Source organism: Heterodontus francisci, chromosome 7 (genome assembly GCF_036365525.1).
Source record: "Heterodontus francisci isolate sHetFra1 chromosome 7, sHetFra1.hap1, whole genome shotgun sequence".
NCBI classification, from domain to species: domain Eukaryota; kingdom Metazoa; phylum Chordata; class Chondrichthyes; order Heterodontiformes; family Heterodontidae; genus Heterodontus; species Heterodontus francisci.
This window is the reverse complement of record NC_090377.1, coordinates 18,342,533-18,363,868: the sequence shown is the minus strand read 5'-3', so window position 1 is coordinate 18,363,868 and position 21,336 is coordinate 18,342,533. Positions and strand designations below refer to the sequence as shown.

The window sequence follows — 21,336 nt, the reverse complement described above, 5'->3', positions numbered from 1 at the left end:
TGGCCCACAGTATCTCATGGATGCCCAGTTTTGCATTGCTCGATCTGTTTGAAATCTATCCCATTTAGCATGGTGGTAGTGCCACACAACACGAAGGAGGGTATCCTCAATGTGAAGGCGGGACTTCGTCTCCACAACGACTGTGCAGTGGTCACTCCTACCAATACTGTCATGGACAGCTGCATCTGCGGCAGGCAGATTGGTGAGGACGAGGTCAAGTATATTTTCCCCTCTTGTTGGTTCCCTCACCACCTGCCGCATACCCAGTCTAGCAGATATGTCCTTTAGGACTCGGCCAGCTCGGTCAGTAGTGGTGCTACCGAGCCACTCTTGGTGATGGAGATTGATGTCTCCCACCCAGAGTACATTCTGTGCCCTTGCCACCCTCAGTGCTTCCTCCAAGTGGTGTTCAGCATGGAGGAGTACTGAATCATCAGCCGAGGGAGGGCGGTAGGTGATAATCAGCAGTTGGTTTCCTTGCCCATGTTTGATCTGATGCCATGAGACTTCATGGGGTCCAGAGTCGATGTTCAGGACTCCCAGGGCAACTCCCTCCCTACTGTACCCACTTATTAATTCCCTTATTAATTCCCCAGACTCACTTTCGATAGGTCCAATGCTCACATTGTTTACTCTTTTCTTTTTTAAATATCTATAGAAACTCTTAGTATCTGTTTTTATATTTCTAGCTAGCTTTCACTCGCATTCTAACTTCTCCCTCCTTGTCAATCTTTTAGTCATTCTTTGCTGTTTTTCAGATTCTGTCCAATCTTCTGACCTGCCACCCATCTTTGCACAATTATTTGCTTTTTCTTTAAGTCTGATACTATCTTTAACCTTTTTCGTTAACCACGGATTGTGGGTCCTTCCCTTGGAATTTTTCTTTCTTGTTGGATTGTTTCTATTCTGTGTATTCTGAAATATCCCATTAAATGTCTACCACTGCATCTCTATTGACCTATCCCTTAACCTAGTTTACCAGTTCACTTTAGCTAGATCTGCTTTCATGCCCTTATAATTACCCTTATTTAAGTTTAAAATACTAGTCTCGGACCCATTTTTATCTCCCTCAAACTGAATTTAAAATTCAATCATATTATGATCGCTACTACCTAGGGGCACCTTCACTATGAGGTCATCAATTAATCCTATCTCATTGCATAATACCAGGTCTGGTATAGCCTGCTCACTGGTTGGCTCCAGAACGTGCTGTTCTAAGAATCTATCCTGAAAACATTCTATGAACTCCTCATCTAGGCTACTTATGCCTATCTGATTTTTCCAGTCTATATGATTAGATTTTTAGATTAGAGATACAGCACTGAAACAGGCCCTTCGGCCCACCGAGTCTGTGCCAAACATCAACCACCCATTTATACTAATCCTACACTAATCCCATATTCCTACCAAGCATCCCCACCTGTCCCTATATTTCCCTACCACCTACCTATACTAGTGACAATTTATAATGGCCAATTTACCTATCAACCTGCAAGTCTTTTGGCTTGTGGGAGGAAACCGGAGCACCCGGAGAAAACCCACGCAGACACAGGGAGAACTTGCAAACTCCACACAGGCAGTACCCGGAATCGAACCCGGGTCCCTGGAGCTGTGAGGCTGATTAAAATCCCCCATGAGTATCGCCGTATTTTTCAGACAAGCTCCCATTATTTCTTCATTGATACTCTGTTCTACCATGTGGCTACCACTCCCATAAGTGACTTCCTGCCTTTATTATTTCTCATCTCGACCCAAAATGCCTCTATGTCCTGGTTTCCAGAACTTAGGTCATACCTCTCTATTGACAGAGTGGGCAGTTTCAGGTTCCCCAAACAGCATGAATAAATGACCAGGTAAGCTGGTATTGCTGGCTGAAGGGAGGAATAGTGGCCAGGATACTGCCATAGCAGTAGAGCCTCTTTGTAGCATCTTATCCCACTGTACTGCATTGCAGCACCAGCTGAAAAAATGAGCTCAAGTCTGTCATTGGACTTGTACCCTTAATAGTCTAGCGCAGAGACAATAGTGCTATCGATGGAGGTCGGAAGACAGTCATACAGGAGATGAATGTCCAGAAAACCTGTTTTTACAGCTGCTGAATGAGGAAATAATGCTGCCTTGAGGCCTTCAAAATTCATCTGAGCTGTCAGAACTGGCCAATAGGGCCTTGATTTTGAAAGATGACACCTCCGACATTGCAACACTTCCTCAGCACTGGTTAGGAGTGTCAGCCGAGATTAGCAACGGAAAGTGCACAGATTTATGTTTCACAAAGACAACTCCAAAATTATCTCTTCCTTTAAAAAAAATATCAATTTGTGTAAGTCTGCAGACAATGCTTTGAATGATAATTGTCATGCTAGACCGCCACCTGCCAAGAATGAGGCACATTAATTTTGTCATGAACATTGATTTTAAACTGTTACTGGAGTGAAGAAAGGACTTGCTAAACAGATCAGCCATGGCTGGAAAAGATATTTGCATATTAACATACAGTGTTTGAAAGGACAAAGCAGCCATTCCCTGACACATTCAACCCACAATGGACTTTTGATCACCTGATGTTGAAGGTGGGGGAGCTCGCATTCCAGGTTGACTGCTAAGATGGCTGAATACACAAACGGACATGGTCAAACCAGCTAGTCACATGACTAACCTGCTGGGCAACCTGAGTTTTGTGAATTTGTACAAACAGTTTGGGCAGAAAGCTGAATGCTCCTGGACTCAGAAGATCTCTCCTGGCTGGCTCGTCACAGCCTCTCCTGTCTGCCTGCTCCCATCTCTTTCTCACATGCCTCTGAATCCACTGAAGACACATGAACCCCAAGACAGAAAAGTCTCCTACAGCGAACAAAATTTAAGAAGAATACTGGGCCCCAACGAAAAGCAAGATCTACCTACAATCGAGGACTCTACAGAGAGCTCGAAGAACCATAACAAAAGCTCTTCAGATATTGCCTCAAACTTTTCCACTTTATTTTTCTTCTGCTCTTTTCTGTCTCTATTTGCATGTGTGTATCGCATATGCATGCTAGCGTGGGCGCGTCATGTATCCGTAGGCGTTAACCGAACGAGAGTTTAAGTTTAATAAATTTCAACTTTTCTTCTTTAAACCTAAGAAACCGTGCTTGTGCTGGTTTCTTTGCCTTATAATTGGAAAACAGTGAACAAGGATTCACCAAGGGGGAGCTAAGACCACGGTGTGTTTAAAATTAAACCCTGTTACAGTCAGACCAGGTGAAGGCTGATAGGGAACCCTCGACACCTTTCTCACCTGGTCGTAACATAATTCTGATGAAGGTTTTTCTGTAAATCATAAGATTTATATTTTTCTTTCGTTTTACAAAATATTAGCAGGGTAGCACCTCAATTCCCTTCTGTCCTACTCCTGTTTATCATTCCACACTGTTATTCTTCATATTACCCAGCTCCAATAAACCAGGAAATAGAAGAGTGATGCACCACATTAGGTATTACTGATTGGTGCCCTGCTAAACCAATCACCACAATCAGCTTACCGCATCAACCAATAAACACAAGAAGGGTAAGGCTGTCAAATTGAGTTGTTTCAAAGGCTTTTAATTCCTCTCTGCATCACCATCAGCACCTCCACACATCAATTTCCTTAAGTGTCCGCTGTCACTCAGTTGTAGCACTCTCACCTCTGAGTCTGGAAAGTTATAAGCTTAGGTCCTACTCCAGAGACTTGAGCACAAAAGTGCTGACTGAGCCTGCAGTACTGAGGGAGTGCTGCACTGTCAGAGGTGCTATCTTTTGGATGAGAAGTTAATCCACGGCACTGTTTACTATCTGAGCTGTATATAAAAGATCCCAGGGTGCTAGTTTGAGGAAGAGCAGGCAATTCTCTCCTGTGTCCTGCCTGTTATTTACCCATTAATCAACACCACTAAAAAAACAGATTATCTGGTTATTATCGCATTGCTATTTTTGGGATAAAAGCAAAATACTGCGGATGCTGGAAATCGGAAATAAAAACGAGAAACGTTGGAAATACTCAGCAGGTCTGGCAGCATCTGTGGAGAGAGAAGCAGGTCAGTGACCCTTCTTCAGAACTGCTTTGCTGTGCACGTTGGTTGCCACATTTCCTACATTATAACAGTGAATATACTTCAAAAGTACTTCATTGGCTGTAAAGCCCTTTGGGACAGCCTGAGGTCATGAAAGATGCTATATAAATGCAGGTTTTTCTCTTTTTTTGCATTTAAACCCTCGACTCAGGGTGTGTAGTTTCAGCAGCTCTCCAATACAGCATCGGGTTCTTGCTCTTTGATGTGCGAGCCTGGGTAGTGAATGTCAACAGGCTATTTGACCGTGGGGGCATCATGGGCGAGCCATATCCTGCTCTCACACAATCCTCCACACTTCCCAGCAAGGAGGCACCACAAGCCATTGGGCGTGTAACCCCCAGTTGATTTTTCTGCCATAGCCCCTTTGTGCGAAGGAGAAAATCAGAGAGGGATTCGGGGCTGGGGAGTGTGGGGTGAAGAGACAAACAGAATTAAACAACAAAATATGTTGTGCACACAGAGAATATGTCAAATGTTTAGATGCTAATATGTCCTATTAGTATCAGCACTGTTAGACCATGGAAACAAGCCTAATCTATTGTATTAAATTATCTATGTACACCACATACTTTTTATTCCGACATTACAGGTTGAATTTTTGGTCTGGGAGTCGGGACCCCGACGTCGGGTGCATTTCTGGGTCCTGACCCCGGGTCACGTTGGCGGCTGATGCCCAACACGATTTTTAACGAGCAAGGCAATTAGTGGCCAGGGTGTGCACGCCATCCAATTAACGGGGGGCTAATAGGAGGCCCTCCAGTACTGACACATCGGCAGCCCCACCGCGGAGGTTGGGCTCTGCCGATGTAGGAAGGAGAGAGGGTGCCTCAAGCTGGTGGGACCCTCTGGAGAGCTTTTAAAACTATTTAATCGCAAAAAGGCCACAGCTGCTAGGCCATCATCATGGATGGCCAGCGGCCGCAGCTGTGACACAATGGCCAAAGCGGGTGCAGGCGGGGTTCTGTAGCTGGATGGAACGTTGGCTCCCCTGCAAACCCCACCTGGTGTGCCACCAGGAGGATGTCACTATCCGTTGGATGTGTTTTGGCCTCAGCAAGGGGCTCACATGCTGACTGGAAAATTCCAATCAATGTGTGGAGAATGGCCTTAAAATGTTCTTTAATTGGCCGAATAAGCTACCCAGCACTTGAGAGCAGCTAGCTGTTGTACGTTTGGTTTGTCTGCTGCCACCTTAATATACTTAGTTAGTCTAGCTTAGAGAGGTTCCTTAGTCTTGAACACTTAGAACATTAACCTTTATTACATTATAACTATGTACGGCTCCACACCAGTCTGTGTGACTCCTCTGAATCTATGCTGCATGTCTCTTCAAGTCTCTCTCACATGTGAGTTCTTACATCATCATGGTATTCTGTACACCTTTTCAACATTAACCCTTTCAGATCCGAACACTACAGTAGCCATCACCGCACCCCCCACCCCTACTCCAATCCTCCCTGAACAAAAATTACCCGGGGTGGGAAGATGGCAGGAGATCAGCACACCTGCCAGTGGTAGGACATTGCAGACCCGCCCACCTCTGGTCCTGCCTCTGCGGCTGTTTGAAAATTCGGCCCCACAATTTTGTCAGGTGCAGTCACACCTGCAGCTGCACACTTCTTCCACTAGATGTAGCTTCATAAGCTCCAGAAGCCACGGATTCCCTTACCTATACATACAATGTCAGTTTTGTCTCAGTTGCCAGCACACTCACCTCTTAGGCAGAATGTTCTGGGTTCAAGTCTCGAACATATGTTCTAGGCTGATACTCCAGTGCAGTACTGGTGGAGTGCTGTACTGTCAGAGGTGCTGCCTTTCAAATGAGACCTTAAAACTTCAATATGGAAAATGACATAACATATTAGTGGATTTAAATAACTTGAGAAAAATATCTGGTGCAAATTAGCGGACAATAAAAGCAGAAATTTATCAAGCTTAAGCCTACGCTCTCAGGTGGATGTAAAAGATCCCATGGCACACTATTCGAAAAAGAGCAGGGGAGTTCTCCCCAGTGTCCTGGTTAATATTTTTATTTCAATTAGCATCACTAAACAGATTATTTGGTCATTATCACATTACTGTTTGTGGGACCTTGCTGTATGCAAATTAGCTGCTGCGTCTCCGACATTGCAATGGTGAATACACTTCAAAAAGTACTTCATTGGTTGTAGAGCACTTTGGGACATCCTGAGGTCATGAAAAGTGCTATATAAATGCAATTTCTTCTAATTTAGCCATTGCAGCAAGTTACACAACTGTACAAAAATGCAACTGGGATTTCCTTAGAAAATACTGATCAGAAAGGAAAATATTCACTCCATAATCTCAACACATTGGAATATCCTCATTACATTGCACTCATGCCAGTGAAAAAATAGGCGTAACTGTGTGCAGTGTGTTTCCTTGCTATTGACCACTCAGGGGTTTGTTGTCCAAGTTGGAAGCAAGGCTAGATAAATCAAATGGTGGGGCGAGGAACATAAGCACATAGGAGAGTAGGCCACTCAGCCCATCGAGCCTGCTCCACCATTCAATTTGGTCACGGCTGATCGTCTACCTCATCACCACTTTCCCACACTATTCCCATATCCCTTGGTATAATTAGTATCCAGAAATCTATCGATTTCTGTCTTGAACATGCTCAATGATTGAGCTTCCACAGCCCTCTGGGGGAGAGAGTTCCACAGATTCACCACCCTCTGAGTAAAGAAGTTCCTCTTCATCTCAGCCATAAATGGCCTGCCCCTTATTCTGAGACTATGTACCCTGGTTCCAGATTCAACATCCAGGGGAAACATCCTGTCCATATCTACCCCGTCATGCCCTGTAAGAATTTTGTAAGTTTCAATGAGATCACCTCTCATTCTTGGAAACTTCGAGAATACAGGCCTTTTTCTTAATCTCTCCTCATAAGACAATCCCGCCATCCCAGGGCTTCGTCTGGTCAGCTCCGTTGCACTCCCTCTATGGCAAGTATATCCATCCTTAGATAAGGAGAACGAAACAGTGCACAATACTCCAGATGTGGTCTCCAGAGCTCTATAAAATTGCAGCAAGACATGTATACTCCGGTACTCAAATCCCCTTGCCTTCTTAATATTTGCTGCACCTGCATGCTAGCTTTTAGTGACACATGAACAAGGATACCCAGGTCCCTTTGGACATCAACCCTTCCCAACTTCTCACCATTTAAGAAATACTCTGCCTTTCTGTTTTTCTGCTAAAGTGTATCAGTTTTTTATTTGTTCGGGCAATGTGGGCGTCACTGGCTATGCCAACATTTATTGCGCATCCCTATTTGCCCTTGAGAAGGTGGTGGTGAGTTGCCTTCTTGAACCGCTGTAGTCCTTGAGTGTAGGTGCATCATCAGTGATGTTAGGAAGGGAGCTCCAGTATTTTGACCCAGCGACAGTGAAGGAAAGGCAATATAGTTCCAAGTCAGGATGGTGTGTGGCTTGGAGGGTAACCTGCAGGTGGTGGTGTTCCCATGCATCTGCTGCCCTTGTCAAACTAGGTGGTAGAGGTTGCGGGTTTGGAAGGTGCTGTTGAAGGAGCTTTGGTGAGTTTCTACAGTGCATCTTGTAGATGGTACACACTGCTGCCACTGAGCATTGGTGGTGGAGGGAGTGAATGTTGAGGATAGTGGATAGGCATTGGGGTGTCAGGAGGTGAGTTACTCGCCACAGAATTCCTAGCCTCTGACCTGCTCTTGTAGCCACAGCATTTGTGTGGCTGGTCCAGTTCAGTTTCTGGTTAATGGTGACCTCCAGGATGTTGATAGTGAGGTATTCAGTGATGGTAATGCAATTGAACGTCAAGGGGATATGGTCAGATTCTCTCTTGTTTGAAGTTGTCATTGCCTGGCATTTGTTCACATTATATTCCATCTGCCATGTTCTTGTCCAAGTCCCCTGGAAGCTTCCTTGCATCCACCTCACAACTTACATTCCCACCTAGTTTTGTGTCATCAGCAAATTTGGAAATATTACATTTTGTCCCCAAATCCAAATCATTTATTTAGATTATGAACAGCTGAGGCCCCAGCACCGATCCTTGCGGTACCCACTAATAACAGCCTGCCATCTTGAGAATGCCCATTTATTCCTACTCTGTTTTCTGTCTGCTAACCAATTCTCAATCTATACCAGTTTATTAGCCCCAATCCCATCTGCTCTAATTTTGTTTACTAACCTCCTGTGTGAGACCTATCAGAAGCCTTCTGAAAATCCAAATACACCACATCCACAGGTTCTCCTTTATCTATGCTGCAGATAACATCCTCAAAAAACTCCAACAGGTTTGTCAAAAATGATTTCGCTTTCACAAATCCATGTTGACTCTGCCCAACCTTCATATAATTTTCCAAGTGTCCAGTTATCTCATCCTTTACAATAGATTCTAATATTTTCCCTACTACTGGCGTCAAACTAGCAGGTGTGTAGTTCTCCATTTTGTCACTCCCTCCTTTCTTAAATAGTGGGGTTATATTTGCTACTTTGCAGTCTGCAGGAAGCTTTCCAGAATCTCTTGAATTTTGAAAGAAAACTGCCAATGTATCTACTATCTCTATAGCCACCTCCTTCAACACTCTGGGATGTAGCTCATCTAGTCCAGAGGATTTATCAACCTTCAATCCAGTTAATTTTTTGAGTACTACCCCATAATTAATACTAATTTCTTTCAGTTGCTCATTTTCACAAGTCCCTTGGTTCCCTAGTATTTCTGGTAGATTTTCTGTGTCTTCCTCCATGAAGACAGACACAGACCCTATTCTCCATTAGAAATGCTCCTGTCCCTGCCTGTAATGACCCACATTTGTCCTTGCTAATCTTTTCCTTTACACATACCGAAAGAAGCTTTTACAGTCCATCTTTATGTTTCTCGCTAGCTTGTATTCATATTCTCTTTTCCTTTTCTTTATCAGCTTCTTGGTCAGCCTTTGCTGGATTCTAAATTGTTCCCAATCCTCGGGCTTACCACTTTTTCTGGCAACCTTATAAACCACTTCCTTTGATCTAATGCAATCTGTAACTTCTTTTGTTAGCCGCGGTTGATTCATCTTTCCTGTTGGGGTTTTCTGCCTTACAGAAATGTATATTTGTTGTAGACCATGTAATACTTCTTTAACCACTAGCTATTCCCTGTCTACCATCAAATCTTTTAATGTATTTCCCAATCCACCAGAGCCAACTTGCCCCTCATATCTTCATAGTTTCATTTGTTCAGATTTAAGACTCTAGTTTCAGAATGAACTATATCACTTTCAAACTTAATGTAAAATTCTATCATATTATGATTACTATTTCCCAAAGTCTCCATTACAGAAAGGTTATTAATTAGCCTTTCTCATTACATAATACTGAATCTAAAATAGCCTGATCCCTAGTTGGCTCTTCAACATACTGCTCCAGAAACTCATCTCGTACACATTCCAGGAATTCATTCTCCACAGCATTAGTGCTGCTTCAGTTTACCCAGTCTATATGTAAATTGAAGTTGTCAATTATTACTGTATTGAAAATTGATTTTTTTTTTATTTCTTCAGCTTCTCCTTCCCCCAACATAGTAGCATCCTGAGTGACATGTTTGAAATTATAAGGTCACTGTGGTCGATATTGATGTTGTCTGTGCCTGCGGCAGAGTGGCAGCAGGGATTTTGCGGCTCCACCTTTTTTGAAATCAGGCATATTCAAATAGACCTACTACCTAAACGAGGTGGACGCTTCCGACAGCTGGTGGTAGGCCCCTTTCAAAATGGCACCAGCATTATGGTCAGTGCTAACAGGTCGGTATGGCCACCAGCTCAATCTTGTGGACATTATTGGCCCATTAACATCCAGCGGCATGATTGGAAATGGAATCTTTCCATGCATTAAATCACAAGATAGAGTAGTGCAGTGCAAACAAAGTGTCTGCTCTGCAGCCATTCAAAGGCTATGGCAGAGCATGAGCCAATAGATTAATGGTTAAAACCATTGCCTGCTGTCAAAAATACCAGTCAGAAGGTAGAAGCAATGAAGAGAGAAGGCGGCGGAGTCAATCGACAGATACGGCAATCACAGAGCGGGTGCAATGAGTAACCTGCAAACGACTTAATAGAAAGCTTTGATTATGTAGAGGATCATGGAGGGAGAAAGTGGACTCCATTGTTCAGCTGCAGAATGGAACCAAAAAGCACCAAGTTCATGGCTTTATTAATCCTCGAGATTCCCTGCCCCCACTGGGTACAGTACTGGATGAGGGACACAGAGATTGTGAGTTCAAATCTCACCAATGGCAATCTGTGAACTGAATTCTCGAATCAATCTGGTAATTAGTGGAAAAACCATGAAAACTGTTGAACATTTGTAAAAATTCAGATGGTTCAGTAACATCCTTTGATGAAGGGGACCTATCACCCTTACATGTGATTCCAGACCCACATGAAGTGATTGACTCTCGCATGCCACCCAGTTGCAAACTGAAGAATAAAATCAGAAAGAACACCATCGTGGGAGCAATATCCCTGGAGCAGTTTGAGGAGAAAGACCAAGCTCACAAGGCAACTAAGGCTGGGAAATAAATACTTGGCCTTCCAGCTACACCCATATCCAAAATTGGGTTGCCAACCCTCCAGGAATGTCCTAGAATCTCCAGAAATTGAGATTAATCTCCCAGATACTGCTGATACCAACCCAGGAAAAAAGACATAAGAGCATTAAAAGAATTGCTTCTTTCTTTTCAATTTTCGAGCAGTTTCACTTAACAGTTATACAAATATTGACTGGGAAACTGCAGTCAGCAGCAAAGCAACTGCTCTCACCACTGGCCTCAATGAAAGCTGCCCAGAAAGATCTAGCGATCTCGGTGGTGTGATTTCCCCTTTCCTGATGGCAGTGCAAATCTGACGCCAAGTCAAAGGGATCTCAAATAAAAACAAGATAAGCTGGAAATACTCAGCAGGTCTGGCAGCATCTGTGGAGAGAGAAGCAGAGTTAACATTTCAGGTCAGTGACCCTTCTTCAGAACTAGCAGATATTAGAAATGTGAAAGGTTTTAAGCAAGTAAAGCAGGGGTGGGGCAAGAGATAACAAAGGAGAAGGTGTAGATAGAACAAGGTCACAGAGAATAACCAACAAGAAGGTCGTGGAGCAAAGGCAAACAATATGTTAATGGTGTGCTGAAAGACAAAGCATTAGTACAGACAGGGTGTTAATGGACTGAACACTGAACAGCCGCAAGCACAAACATGAAAAAAACAGTGGGTAGGCAAACTGAACAAAGTAAGATAAAATAAAATAAACACAAAAAATATTTAAAAAGAAAAAAGAAAAATAACTAAAAATAAAAGTAAAATGGGGTGCCCGTCATGCTCTGAAATTATTGCCCTCAATGTTCAGTCGGGCAGGCTGTAGTGTGCCTAATTGGTAAATGAGGTGTTGTTCCTCGAGCTTGCGTTGATGTTCACTGGAACACTGCAGCAAGCCCAGGACAGAGATGTGAGCATGAGAGCAGGGGGGAGTGTTGAAATTGCAAGCAACAGGAAGCTCGGGGTCATGCTTTCAGACTGAGCGGAGGTGTTCTGCAAAGCGGTCAACCAGTCTGCATTTGGTCTCCCCAATGTAGAGGAGACCACACTGTGAGCGACGAATACAGTATACTAAATTGAAAGAAGTACAAGTAAATCGCTGCTTCACCTGAAAGGAGTGTTTGGGGCATTGGATGGTGAGGAGAGAGGAGGTGAAAGGGCAGGTATTACACCTCCTGCGATTGCAGGGGAAGGTGCGATGGGAAGGGGACGAGGTAGTGGGGGTAATGGAGGAGTGGACCAGGGTGCCGCGGAGGGAACGATCCCTTTAAATGCTGACAGGGGAAGGGACGGGAAGATGTGTTTGGTAATGGCATCACGCTGGAGGTGGTGGAAATGGCGGAGGATGATCCTTTGGATATGGAGGCTGATGGGGTGGAAAGTGAGGACAAGAGGAACCCTTTCATGGTTCTTGGAGGGAGGGGAAGGGGTGAGGGTAGAAGTGCGGGAAATGGGCCGGACAAGGTTGAAGGCCCTTCAACCACAGTGGGGGTAATCCTCGGTTGAGGAAAAAGGAAGACATAACAGAAGCGCTGTCATTGAAGGTAGCATCATTAGAGCAGATGCGTCGGAGACAGAGAAACTGGGAGAATGGAATGGAGTTCTTACAGGAGGCAGGGTGTGAAGAAGTGTAGTCGAGGTAGCTGTGGGAGTTGGTGAGCTTATAATGGATATTAGTAGACAGTCTATTTCCAGAGATGGAGAGAGAGAAGTCAAGGAAGGGAAGGGATGTGTCGGAGATGGACCACGTAAAGGTGAGAGAAGGGTGGAAATTAGAAGCAAAGTTGATAAAGTTTTCCAGTTTGGAGCGGGAGCAGGAAACGGCATCGATACAGTCATCAATGTACCGGAAAGGGATCTCAAGGTGTTCAGCAGCAATGATGTCAGAAAACAGGATAAGCAGCCAATCACACTGAAGTATTCTAACAGACAGCAAACCAGGAATGTTAAAAGCACTGAATTGTTCTACTTTTAATTTATAATTTCAGATAGAGAAATAAAATGATGATTGGATTAAGTTAGAAGCTAAAATAAAGATAAACAAACTTTAAAAAAACTGTTTTTTATCATAATGGAGAAAAAAATAGCGTTCCACAAATGTAAAATTCGCTTTTCAAGGCCAGTGAGCGTGTTCAGTAGTAATTATGAAGTTATTACACCATTAAGAACCCAGTTACGCCTCTTTCAAGGTGCAACATTTTCAAAGGTTTTTACAGCGAGACTGGCAGTGTAAGAGTGGAAGTTCTAGTTTGTTCAGTGATTACTAATTGATTGCAGTCTGGTGGTTTGCCTGAACAGCACACTTTCCGAAGAAGCATAGAATCACTGACAGCAACTTCTGGATTTCCACATTTCACTGCCCATGTGCAACTCCCAAAGTTGCTGTCAGTTTCAGAGGAGTAACGACGGTGAAAGCTGACAGTGTCTTTACTATCGCAAAATTCAGGCTATTAGAAAGAGAGGCTGTTTGGCTATGCAGGGCCAGTGGAGATGGGCAGAGATATGATGAATCCTCCAGGAACACATCCCTAACCTTAAGAATAATTAATTATTTTTGAATTGATACGATGCCTCCAACTTGACACAATAGTTTTAGACATTGTTATGGCCAGTTTAACCTACATATTATGTTCCCTAACGTCAAATACAAACACGCACTTGCATTTCACAAATCTATAGGCGTTAAGGATTACAAGTGACACCTGGGTAAACACATCCTGACTGCAATTGGATTGCAAGCCTTTCTGCATTTTTAGCCGTGTGTAGAAATCAAAGACCTTGGGCGTGTTAGCAAAAAAGAGAAAAGGAAAGCACACATGCACAAAAAAAAGTCATAAATAATTGCAATGATGGTTGGCCATGGAATAAATAAAACTGAATAAGATCTTTTGAAAGGCTGTTTCATTTGATGGTGTCTGACAGGAACTTTGTAAGGAATGTATTCAATACTGTGAAGTGCATGAGCAGCAATTGGAGATGGTGTTTAGATCTGTCTTTCACATCAGCATTGAATCAGAGTGCCGGTCCTGTCTTACATTAGTACCGAGAAAGGGTTTTCAAGCAGACAAACAGTGAATTTGGGTAACACATTACGGACATCAATGTTCGCTCATCTCTAAGAGGTGACGGGATTCTCTCTTGGCTGTATTTGCTGTTAGGTATGTTGTTCACCTCTGCTGAAGATTGGTGACTCACCGAGGGTAATTTTGACTTTGGGCAATAGTGTAAAATGGCCAACACTGATTCAGCTATCAGCCTCGGCTCAGCGGGCAGCACTCTCATCTCAAGTCAAAAGATTGTGGCTCCCACGCCAGCAACTTGAAAGCAAAACCTAGCCTGCACTGTCGGAGGTGCCATCTCTGCTTTCTCAGGTGGACATAAAAGATCTAACTACGAAGAAGAGCAGGGGAGTTGTCCCCAGTGACCTGGTCAATATTTATCCCTCAATCAACAGCTCTAAAATGGATGATCTGATTATCACTGTCTGTGGGGTACTTGCTCTGTGTGAATTGGTGCCACATTTCCTACATTACAATTGTGACTACACTTCAGAAGTACTTCATGGACTATAAAGCACTTTGGGACATCCTGAGGTCATGAAGATTGCTACATAAATGCAAGCTTTCCTTCTTTTACTCAAATAGCTGTTCATCTTTCAGTCTTCAGTTTGGGTGAAGAGTTACACACTCAATCTGTCTTTGCTCTATACAGATTCTGACTGACTGGCTGTGAACATCCCAGCATTTTCTGTTTCTATTTCACATTTTCAGTAATGGCAGTCGTTTACTTTTTTTGAATACAACAACAACTTGCATTTGTGATGGGTGAAGGATGAGCAGGGCTTGATGCAAGCTAGGATATGGGCAGCAGTGTTTTGCATGAGTTCAAGCTTATGGAGGGTGGAATATGAGAGGCCTGCCAGGAGAGCATTGGAGTAGTCAAGTCATAAGCAGCAAGGTAATGAATGAGGGCATCAGCAGCAGATGAGCTGAAGCAGATGCAGAGTCGGGCAATGTTAATGGAAGTAGGTGATCTAAGTAATGTCGCAGATATTGGTCGGAAGCTCATCCCAGGGTCAACCAAGTTTGTGGTCAGTCTGCTTCAGCCTCAGACAGTTGCCAGGAAGAGGGATGGTGCAAGGCAAAAGGTGGTGGTTATGGGACAAATATAGAAACAAAAGGTGGTTTCAGAGGATGGGTAACTGGTTACAGCAGAATAAGAGAGAGGGAGGGAAGCATGGAACTTCTGGCTGAGACGAGAAGGTTCCTGTGGCTCAGGAATAGAAGGCTGGTAGATTCCTAAGGAGTGGACCATCCACAATAGTGTTCATTTTGATAAGGTTGTGCAGGATTACACAACATTTTTTTAGCTCCAGTCAAAATCAGACTATCCTCCAGTCGGTACATTTCGTTACAACGTGAATGTAAGAAAGTTGGCAAAACTACTCTCTGCTTATGTCAATTTCTTTGTTTTTGCTTGAAATTAGCAAATGAACGAAGATATCGCCCTCATGTCACTATGGTGCTTGGATCATTATCTCATGCCACTTTGCGTTCTGGAGAGATTATCTTAAATCCTTTTTGTTTCATAACATTGGCACTTACACCAAGACCGATAAGGGAGATTAGTTGATTTTATTAGTTGATTTTCCTGTGACCTTCAATGAAGAACATATTTGATTCTGTCTGCGATGATATTAACAACTGCATTTCAATTACATTTTAATAAGATTGTTTCCGAGACCATTTTTATCAGATGCTTGCAATATAAAAAGGAAACAACTTTCAGGATAACCCCTGAAGCAACAATGGGGAAAATCCTTTCACTGGACAAGAGTTAATTGTAGGAGCGTAGGAACAGGAGGAGGCCATTCAGCCCCTCAAGCCTGTACTGCCATTCAACTGGATCATGGCTGATCTGGATCTGAAGTCCATTTATTCACCTTGATCCTGTAACCCCTAATACCTTTACTTAACAAAAATATATCAAACCGAGTTTAGAAATATTCCAGTGTCTGCTGGCTTCAACAGATTTTAAAGGGAGTGAGTTCCAGATTTCCACTACCCTTTGTATGAAGAACTGTTTCCTGACTTCACCTCCTGGGATTGCCTAGCTCTAATTTTAAGGTGCGCCCCACGAGAGAAATTGTTTCTATCTACTCTATCAACTCCTTTAATCATCTTAAACCCCTCAAGTAGATTACCCCTTAATCTTTTAGACGCAAAATGTTGACTTGACTATTCCAAGACACCCCTAACCGGCCTCCCACATGCTACCCTCCATAAGCTTGAGGTCATCCAAAACTCTGCTGCCTATGTCCTAACTCACATCAAATCCCATTCACCCATCACCCCTGTGCTGGCTGACCTACACTGGCTCCCAGTTTAATAACACCTTGATTTTAAAACTTTTATTTTCAAATCCCTCTATGGCCTTGCCCCTCCCTATCTCTGTCATCTCCTCCAGCCCTACCACCCTCCAAGATATCTGCACTCTTCTAATTCTAGCCTCTCAAACATCCGGATTTTAATTGCTGTGCCATTGGTAGTCCCTAAGCTCTGGAATTGCCCCCCTAAACCTCTCTGGTGTCTATCTTGCTTTCCTTCTTTAAGACACTCCTTAAAACCAAGCTTTAGGTCCTCTGACCTAATATCTCCTTAAGTGACTCTGTGCCACATTTTGCTTAGTAATGTTCCTGTGAAGTGCGTGGGAACATTTGCGGGTGGCACAGTGGCGCAGTGGTTAGCACCGCAGCCTCACAGCACCAGCGACCTGGGTTCAATTCTGGGTACTGCCTGTGTGGAGTTTGCAAGTTCTCCCTCTGTCTGCGTGGGTTTTCGTCGGGTGCTCCAGTTTCCGCCCACAGCCAAAGACTTTCAGGTTGGTAGGTAAATTGGCCATTATAAATTGCCCCAAGTATAGGTAGGTGGTAGGGGAACAATAGGGACAGGTGGGGATGTGGTAGGAATATAGGATTAGTATAAATGGGTGGTTGATGGTCGGCACTGACTCGGTGGGCCGGAGGGCCTGTTTCAGTGCTGTATCTCTAAATAAGAATAAATTTTATTACATTAATGGAGCTATATAAATACAAGCTATTGTTGTTAAGGGAGTACAAGCCTAGTCTATGCAATTGATGTTGAAGGATCTCACAGAATCACAGAACTGTTACAGTGCAGAAGGAGGCAATTCGGCCCATCATGTCTGAACCAGCTCCCTGAATAAGCAGTTCACTTAATGCCATTCCCCCTGCTGTCAATGCACATCGGATTGATTTTTGAGGCTTAAACTTACTGTAAGAGCAGCCGTAAACTTCAACCCGCATTCCAATCCTTCCATTGGGATTCCAATCAAGAGGAACAAAGCGAAGGAATCTGGCTTTGATGGAGTGTTGCAACTTGTGGTGCACAACAGTGTCTGCATTGGAGTTTCCTACAAAGGCCTACAAGGGAAGGAAGGAAAGAAACAAAGGGTTAAGGCATAATAATTGAATACTATTAATGATCTGTAAGCACCAGCTGGAGCAGCTCTGAGAATCACAGTTGCAACAATCAATCATTTTCGCAGAGCAAGAGCAAAGGAAAAAAAAATTAATTAGCCTTTATCACTGGGAATTGATGGTGATATCTTGTATATCTTGATCAATCTGAAACTATTTAGAATTTGGACTTAAACAGATTGGCTGTAGTTACACTTAAAATTACAAAATTAAATATTTTTCTACTCAGTTCACACTTAAGATCTTAAGCAATTATTCCTTTAGAGTTAATACCAGGGCAATGTGGGTTAAATTATGAGGACAAGTCACATAAACCTGGCTTGTGTTTCCCTAAGTTTACAGCGTTAAGGGGTAATCGAATCGTTGTATTTAAAATGATAAATGGATTTGATACAGTAGATGCAGAACAGCTATTTCCTCTGGTGCGGAAACTCCAGTACAAAGGGGCACTGTCTTAAAATTAGAGCTAGGCTGCTCAAGAGTAAAATCGGGAAGCACTTTTTCACACAAAGGGTCGTGAAAAAGTGGAATTATCGCCCTCGAAATGCTCTGGATCCTGGGTCAATTGCAATTATCAAAGACTGAGATCGACAGATTTTTATCGGGTCGGGGTGTCACTATGGAGATGGAGCAGTGGCCTGTAAATGGGGTTGAGGTACAGATCGGCCATGATGTAATTAAACGACAGAACAGGCTTGAGGGGCTGAATAGCCTATCCTGTGTCCGTATTGCTTATTTTGGTTCTCTTCATACTGGCAGTACAACAACAACAGCAAAAATTAAGTTCATATAGTACCTTTAACGTAGAAAAATGTCCCAAGGCACTTCACAGATCTGTAATCGGACCTATCAATATCAGGAGGGATGACTAAAAACTTGGTCAAAGAGGAAGGTTTTAAATGAAGAACAGAAGGCTAAGAGACAGAACGGTATGGTAAAGACATTCCAGAGATTCAGGCCTAGATGGCTGAAGGTATCTCTGTTTGCCTGACAGCTTTTAACTAATGTTTTAATTATGCCCACACTCTCTAATCAAACAGAATGTTTTCTCCTGACTGAAGCATTTCTTTAGTTAAATCAACATAGGAATCACTTAAAATCATAGAAACATATAGAATTATATAATTGTTACAGCAAGGAAGGCAGCCATTCGGCCCATTGTGTCCATGCCAGCCCTCTGGAAGAGCAACTCACCTAGTCCCACTCCCCTCCCTTTTTCCTGTAGCACTCCAATTTCTTTCACTTCGGATAATTATCTTTTGAAGGCCTTAAATGAATCTGCCTCCACCGCACTCTCAGGTAGAGCATTCCAGATCCTAACCACGTGCTGCATAAAAAAGTTTTTCCTCATGTCGCCAATGCTTCTTTTGCCAATTATTTAAATCCCCTCTCATTCTCGATCCATTCACAATAGGGAACAGTTTCTCCCTATCTACTCTGTCCAGACCCCTCATGATTTTGAACACCTCTATCGAATCTCCTCTTAGTCCCAGCTTCTCCAATCTATCCATGTAACTGAAGTTCCTCATCGCTGAAACCATTCCTGTGAATCTTTTCTGCAGCCTCTCTAATACCTTCATATCCCTCCTGAAGTGTAGTGCCCAGAACTGGACACAATACTCCAGATGAGGCTGAACCAGAGTTGTGTATAGGTTTACTATAACTTGATTGCTTTTATACTCTATGCTCCTATTTATAAAACCTAGGATCCCATATGCTTTATCAACCTGCTCTGCTATCTTCAAAGATCTGTGAACATACACCCCCAGGTCCCTCTGCTCCTGCACCCCATTTAGAATGGTAAGCTTTATTTTATATTGCCTCTCCTCGTTCTTCCTACCAAAATGAATCACTTCACTCTTCTCTGCGTTAAATTTCATCTGCCACTTGTCTGCCCATTCCACCAGCCTGTCTAAGTCAACTTGAAGTTTATTGCTATCCTCCTCATGTTTCATAATACTTCCAAATTTTGTGTCATCTGCAAATTTTAAAATTGTGCCCTGTACACCAAAGTCTACGTCATTAATATAGATCAAGAAAAGCAGGGGTTCTAACACTGACCACTGGGAACCCCACCATATATCTTCCTCCAGTCTGAAAAACAACTGTTCAGTGCTACTCTCTGTTTCCTGTCACTCAGCCAACTTTGTGTCCATGCTGCTACTGTCTTTTTTCCCATGAAGAGAAGGGTGCATGCATGGACGTCCCCTGTGTACACATGGAAGGTCTCGAATTGACACTATCCTGACGTCACATAGCCCAACTGGTTGATGCAACACCAGGATCCCTAATATGGATATTGCAGGCCCAGGAAATGATTTCGTAGAGCACTCTGCAAACAACAAGTGTGCTGCTACAAGCTGGGCCCTGCACCAGCATTATTTAAAGGGCCAGACACATAAATTGCTGGTGAGTTCCTGGATTTCCTAGGGAGTGTTGCTGCATCCTCGTAGGGGGGGAGCATCTAGCTCTCCAGTGATATCAGTAGGACTCTCCTCCAATAAGGTGTTCAGTATCTCCAAACTTAGGTTTAATCGCAGAATTTGAGTTACAGCCTCAACATAAAAAACACAGACTTTTCCTTTCCAATAAATTGACCAATATTTCTTCAGATTCTGCACTGGCATAACTTAGATTTTGCGTCAACAATCTAAATCCAATAGCTGGTACTTTTAATGAAACAAAATTGGGTCTAATTATTAGCTTTGCTAACTAAAATTTATAGCAAGGAATTTGAGAACATGCTATCAGAATCCTGATGTACAGTCCTCATTGCCTGAACAACTGAATTCTGCATGTGTCCAGGACCAATGCAGACAACATTTAACAAACCTGATCCATACTTTACCCTATCAGCCGTGGATCGGTTGGTAGTACCTTTGCTTCTGATTCTGGAGGTTACGGTTCCAGTCCCAATCCAGGACAAAAGCATAAAAATCATGGCTGGTGGTGCAGTGCTGAGGGAATATTGTAATGTCAGTAATGCTGTCTTTTGGATGAGATGTTAAACTGAGGTCCCAGCTGCCCTCTCAGGTAGACCTCAACGATCCCAAGGCACTATTTCAAAGAAGGGCAGGGGAGTTGTAAAATGCCTGTAAAGTGCTTTGGGAAGTCCTATGGTCATAAAAAGCACAATATAAAGCAAAGTCTTTATTTCTATCACTGTAACCTCCATTGACCCTACACAGCTCTATGTTTTTCATGACTTAGGCCTCTTGCTCACCATTGCTTTTGCCTCACCATTGGCTGCTGTGCCTCCAGTATCTCGACCCACTTGCTGGAATTCCCTCCCTCGGCCCCTACAAGCCCTTCACCTCCCTACCTCTGCTTAAAGCCCACCTCTTTGACCGAGCGTTTGGTCACACCTTCTAGCATTACCTTCTTTGGATTGGTGGCCCATTTTGTCTGATTACAATTCCGTAAAGGACCTTGGGATATTATTCTACATTAAAGGCTTTGTGTAAATGCAAGTTGTTACAGTTATTTGCTGTACAAACACAGCTCCAGTTCAGAACCAGCAACTATCTACTAATTCAATTAATAAATCTGGAAGTAAAAGTTAATCTAATGGTGACCATGAAACTATTGATTGTTGTAAAGATCCATCTGGTTCACTGGTTAATGTCCTTTAGGGAAGGAAATCTGCCATCCTTACCTGGTCTGGCCTACATGTGACTCCAGAACCACAGCAATGTGGTTGACTCTTCAAATAACCTCTGAAATGTCCTAGCAAGCCACTCAATTCAAGGGCAGTTAGGGATGGACAATAAGTGCTGGCCTGGCCCGGGACGCCCACATCCCACAAACAAAAAAAATATATAGTTTAGACTAGGCCAATTTGGGGGATGGCGGGGGGATGTCCCCTTTTCGCTATTTGCAGTAAATATATCAATAATTAGACAAAGAACATGAAGTGATTTCACTAAGGCAGCAAACAGTGGAATTCTCTTATCTCCCTGGCATTTTTAAGACAGGTATCAAGGACTGTTTTAAACAGGAACAATGAAATCCGTAGGGAACTACATTAAAACGAAAATACTCACTCTTAGATATATTTATTCAGCTAATGTACCTGCTTACAAGCCAAAATTTTAATGACTCCTCTGACAATAAACATTTCCTTCTTAAAGAAGTCAGGAGGATTCCCATTTCCACCACAACACACTTTAATGTTGAGGTCA

The 21,336-nt window shown here is 43.1% G+C and overlaps 1 protein-coding gene across 1 annotated transcript in view; it reads right to left on the bottom strand.

The window, feature by feature from the left end:
• Positions 1-17,030, bottom strand: part of LOC137371880 (contactin-associated protein-like 5) — a 558,385-nt gene extending 541,355 nt beyond the window's left edge. The window contains exon 1 of the mRNA XM_068034861.1: positions 16,951-17,030. Coding sequence (XP_067890962.1) covers positions 16,951-16,981 — 31 coding nt within the window. The 5' untranslated portion in view covers positions 16,982-17,030. The remainder of the gene's footprint in view (positions 1-16,950) is intronic.
• Positions 17,031-21,336: the final 4,306 nt, after the last annotated feature.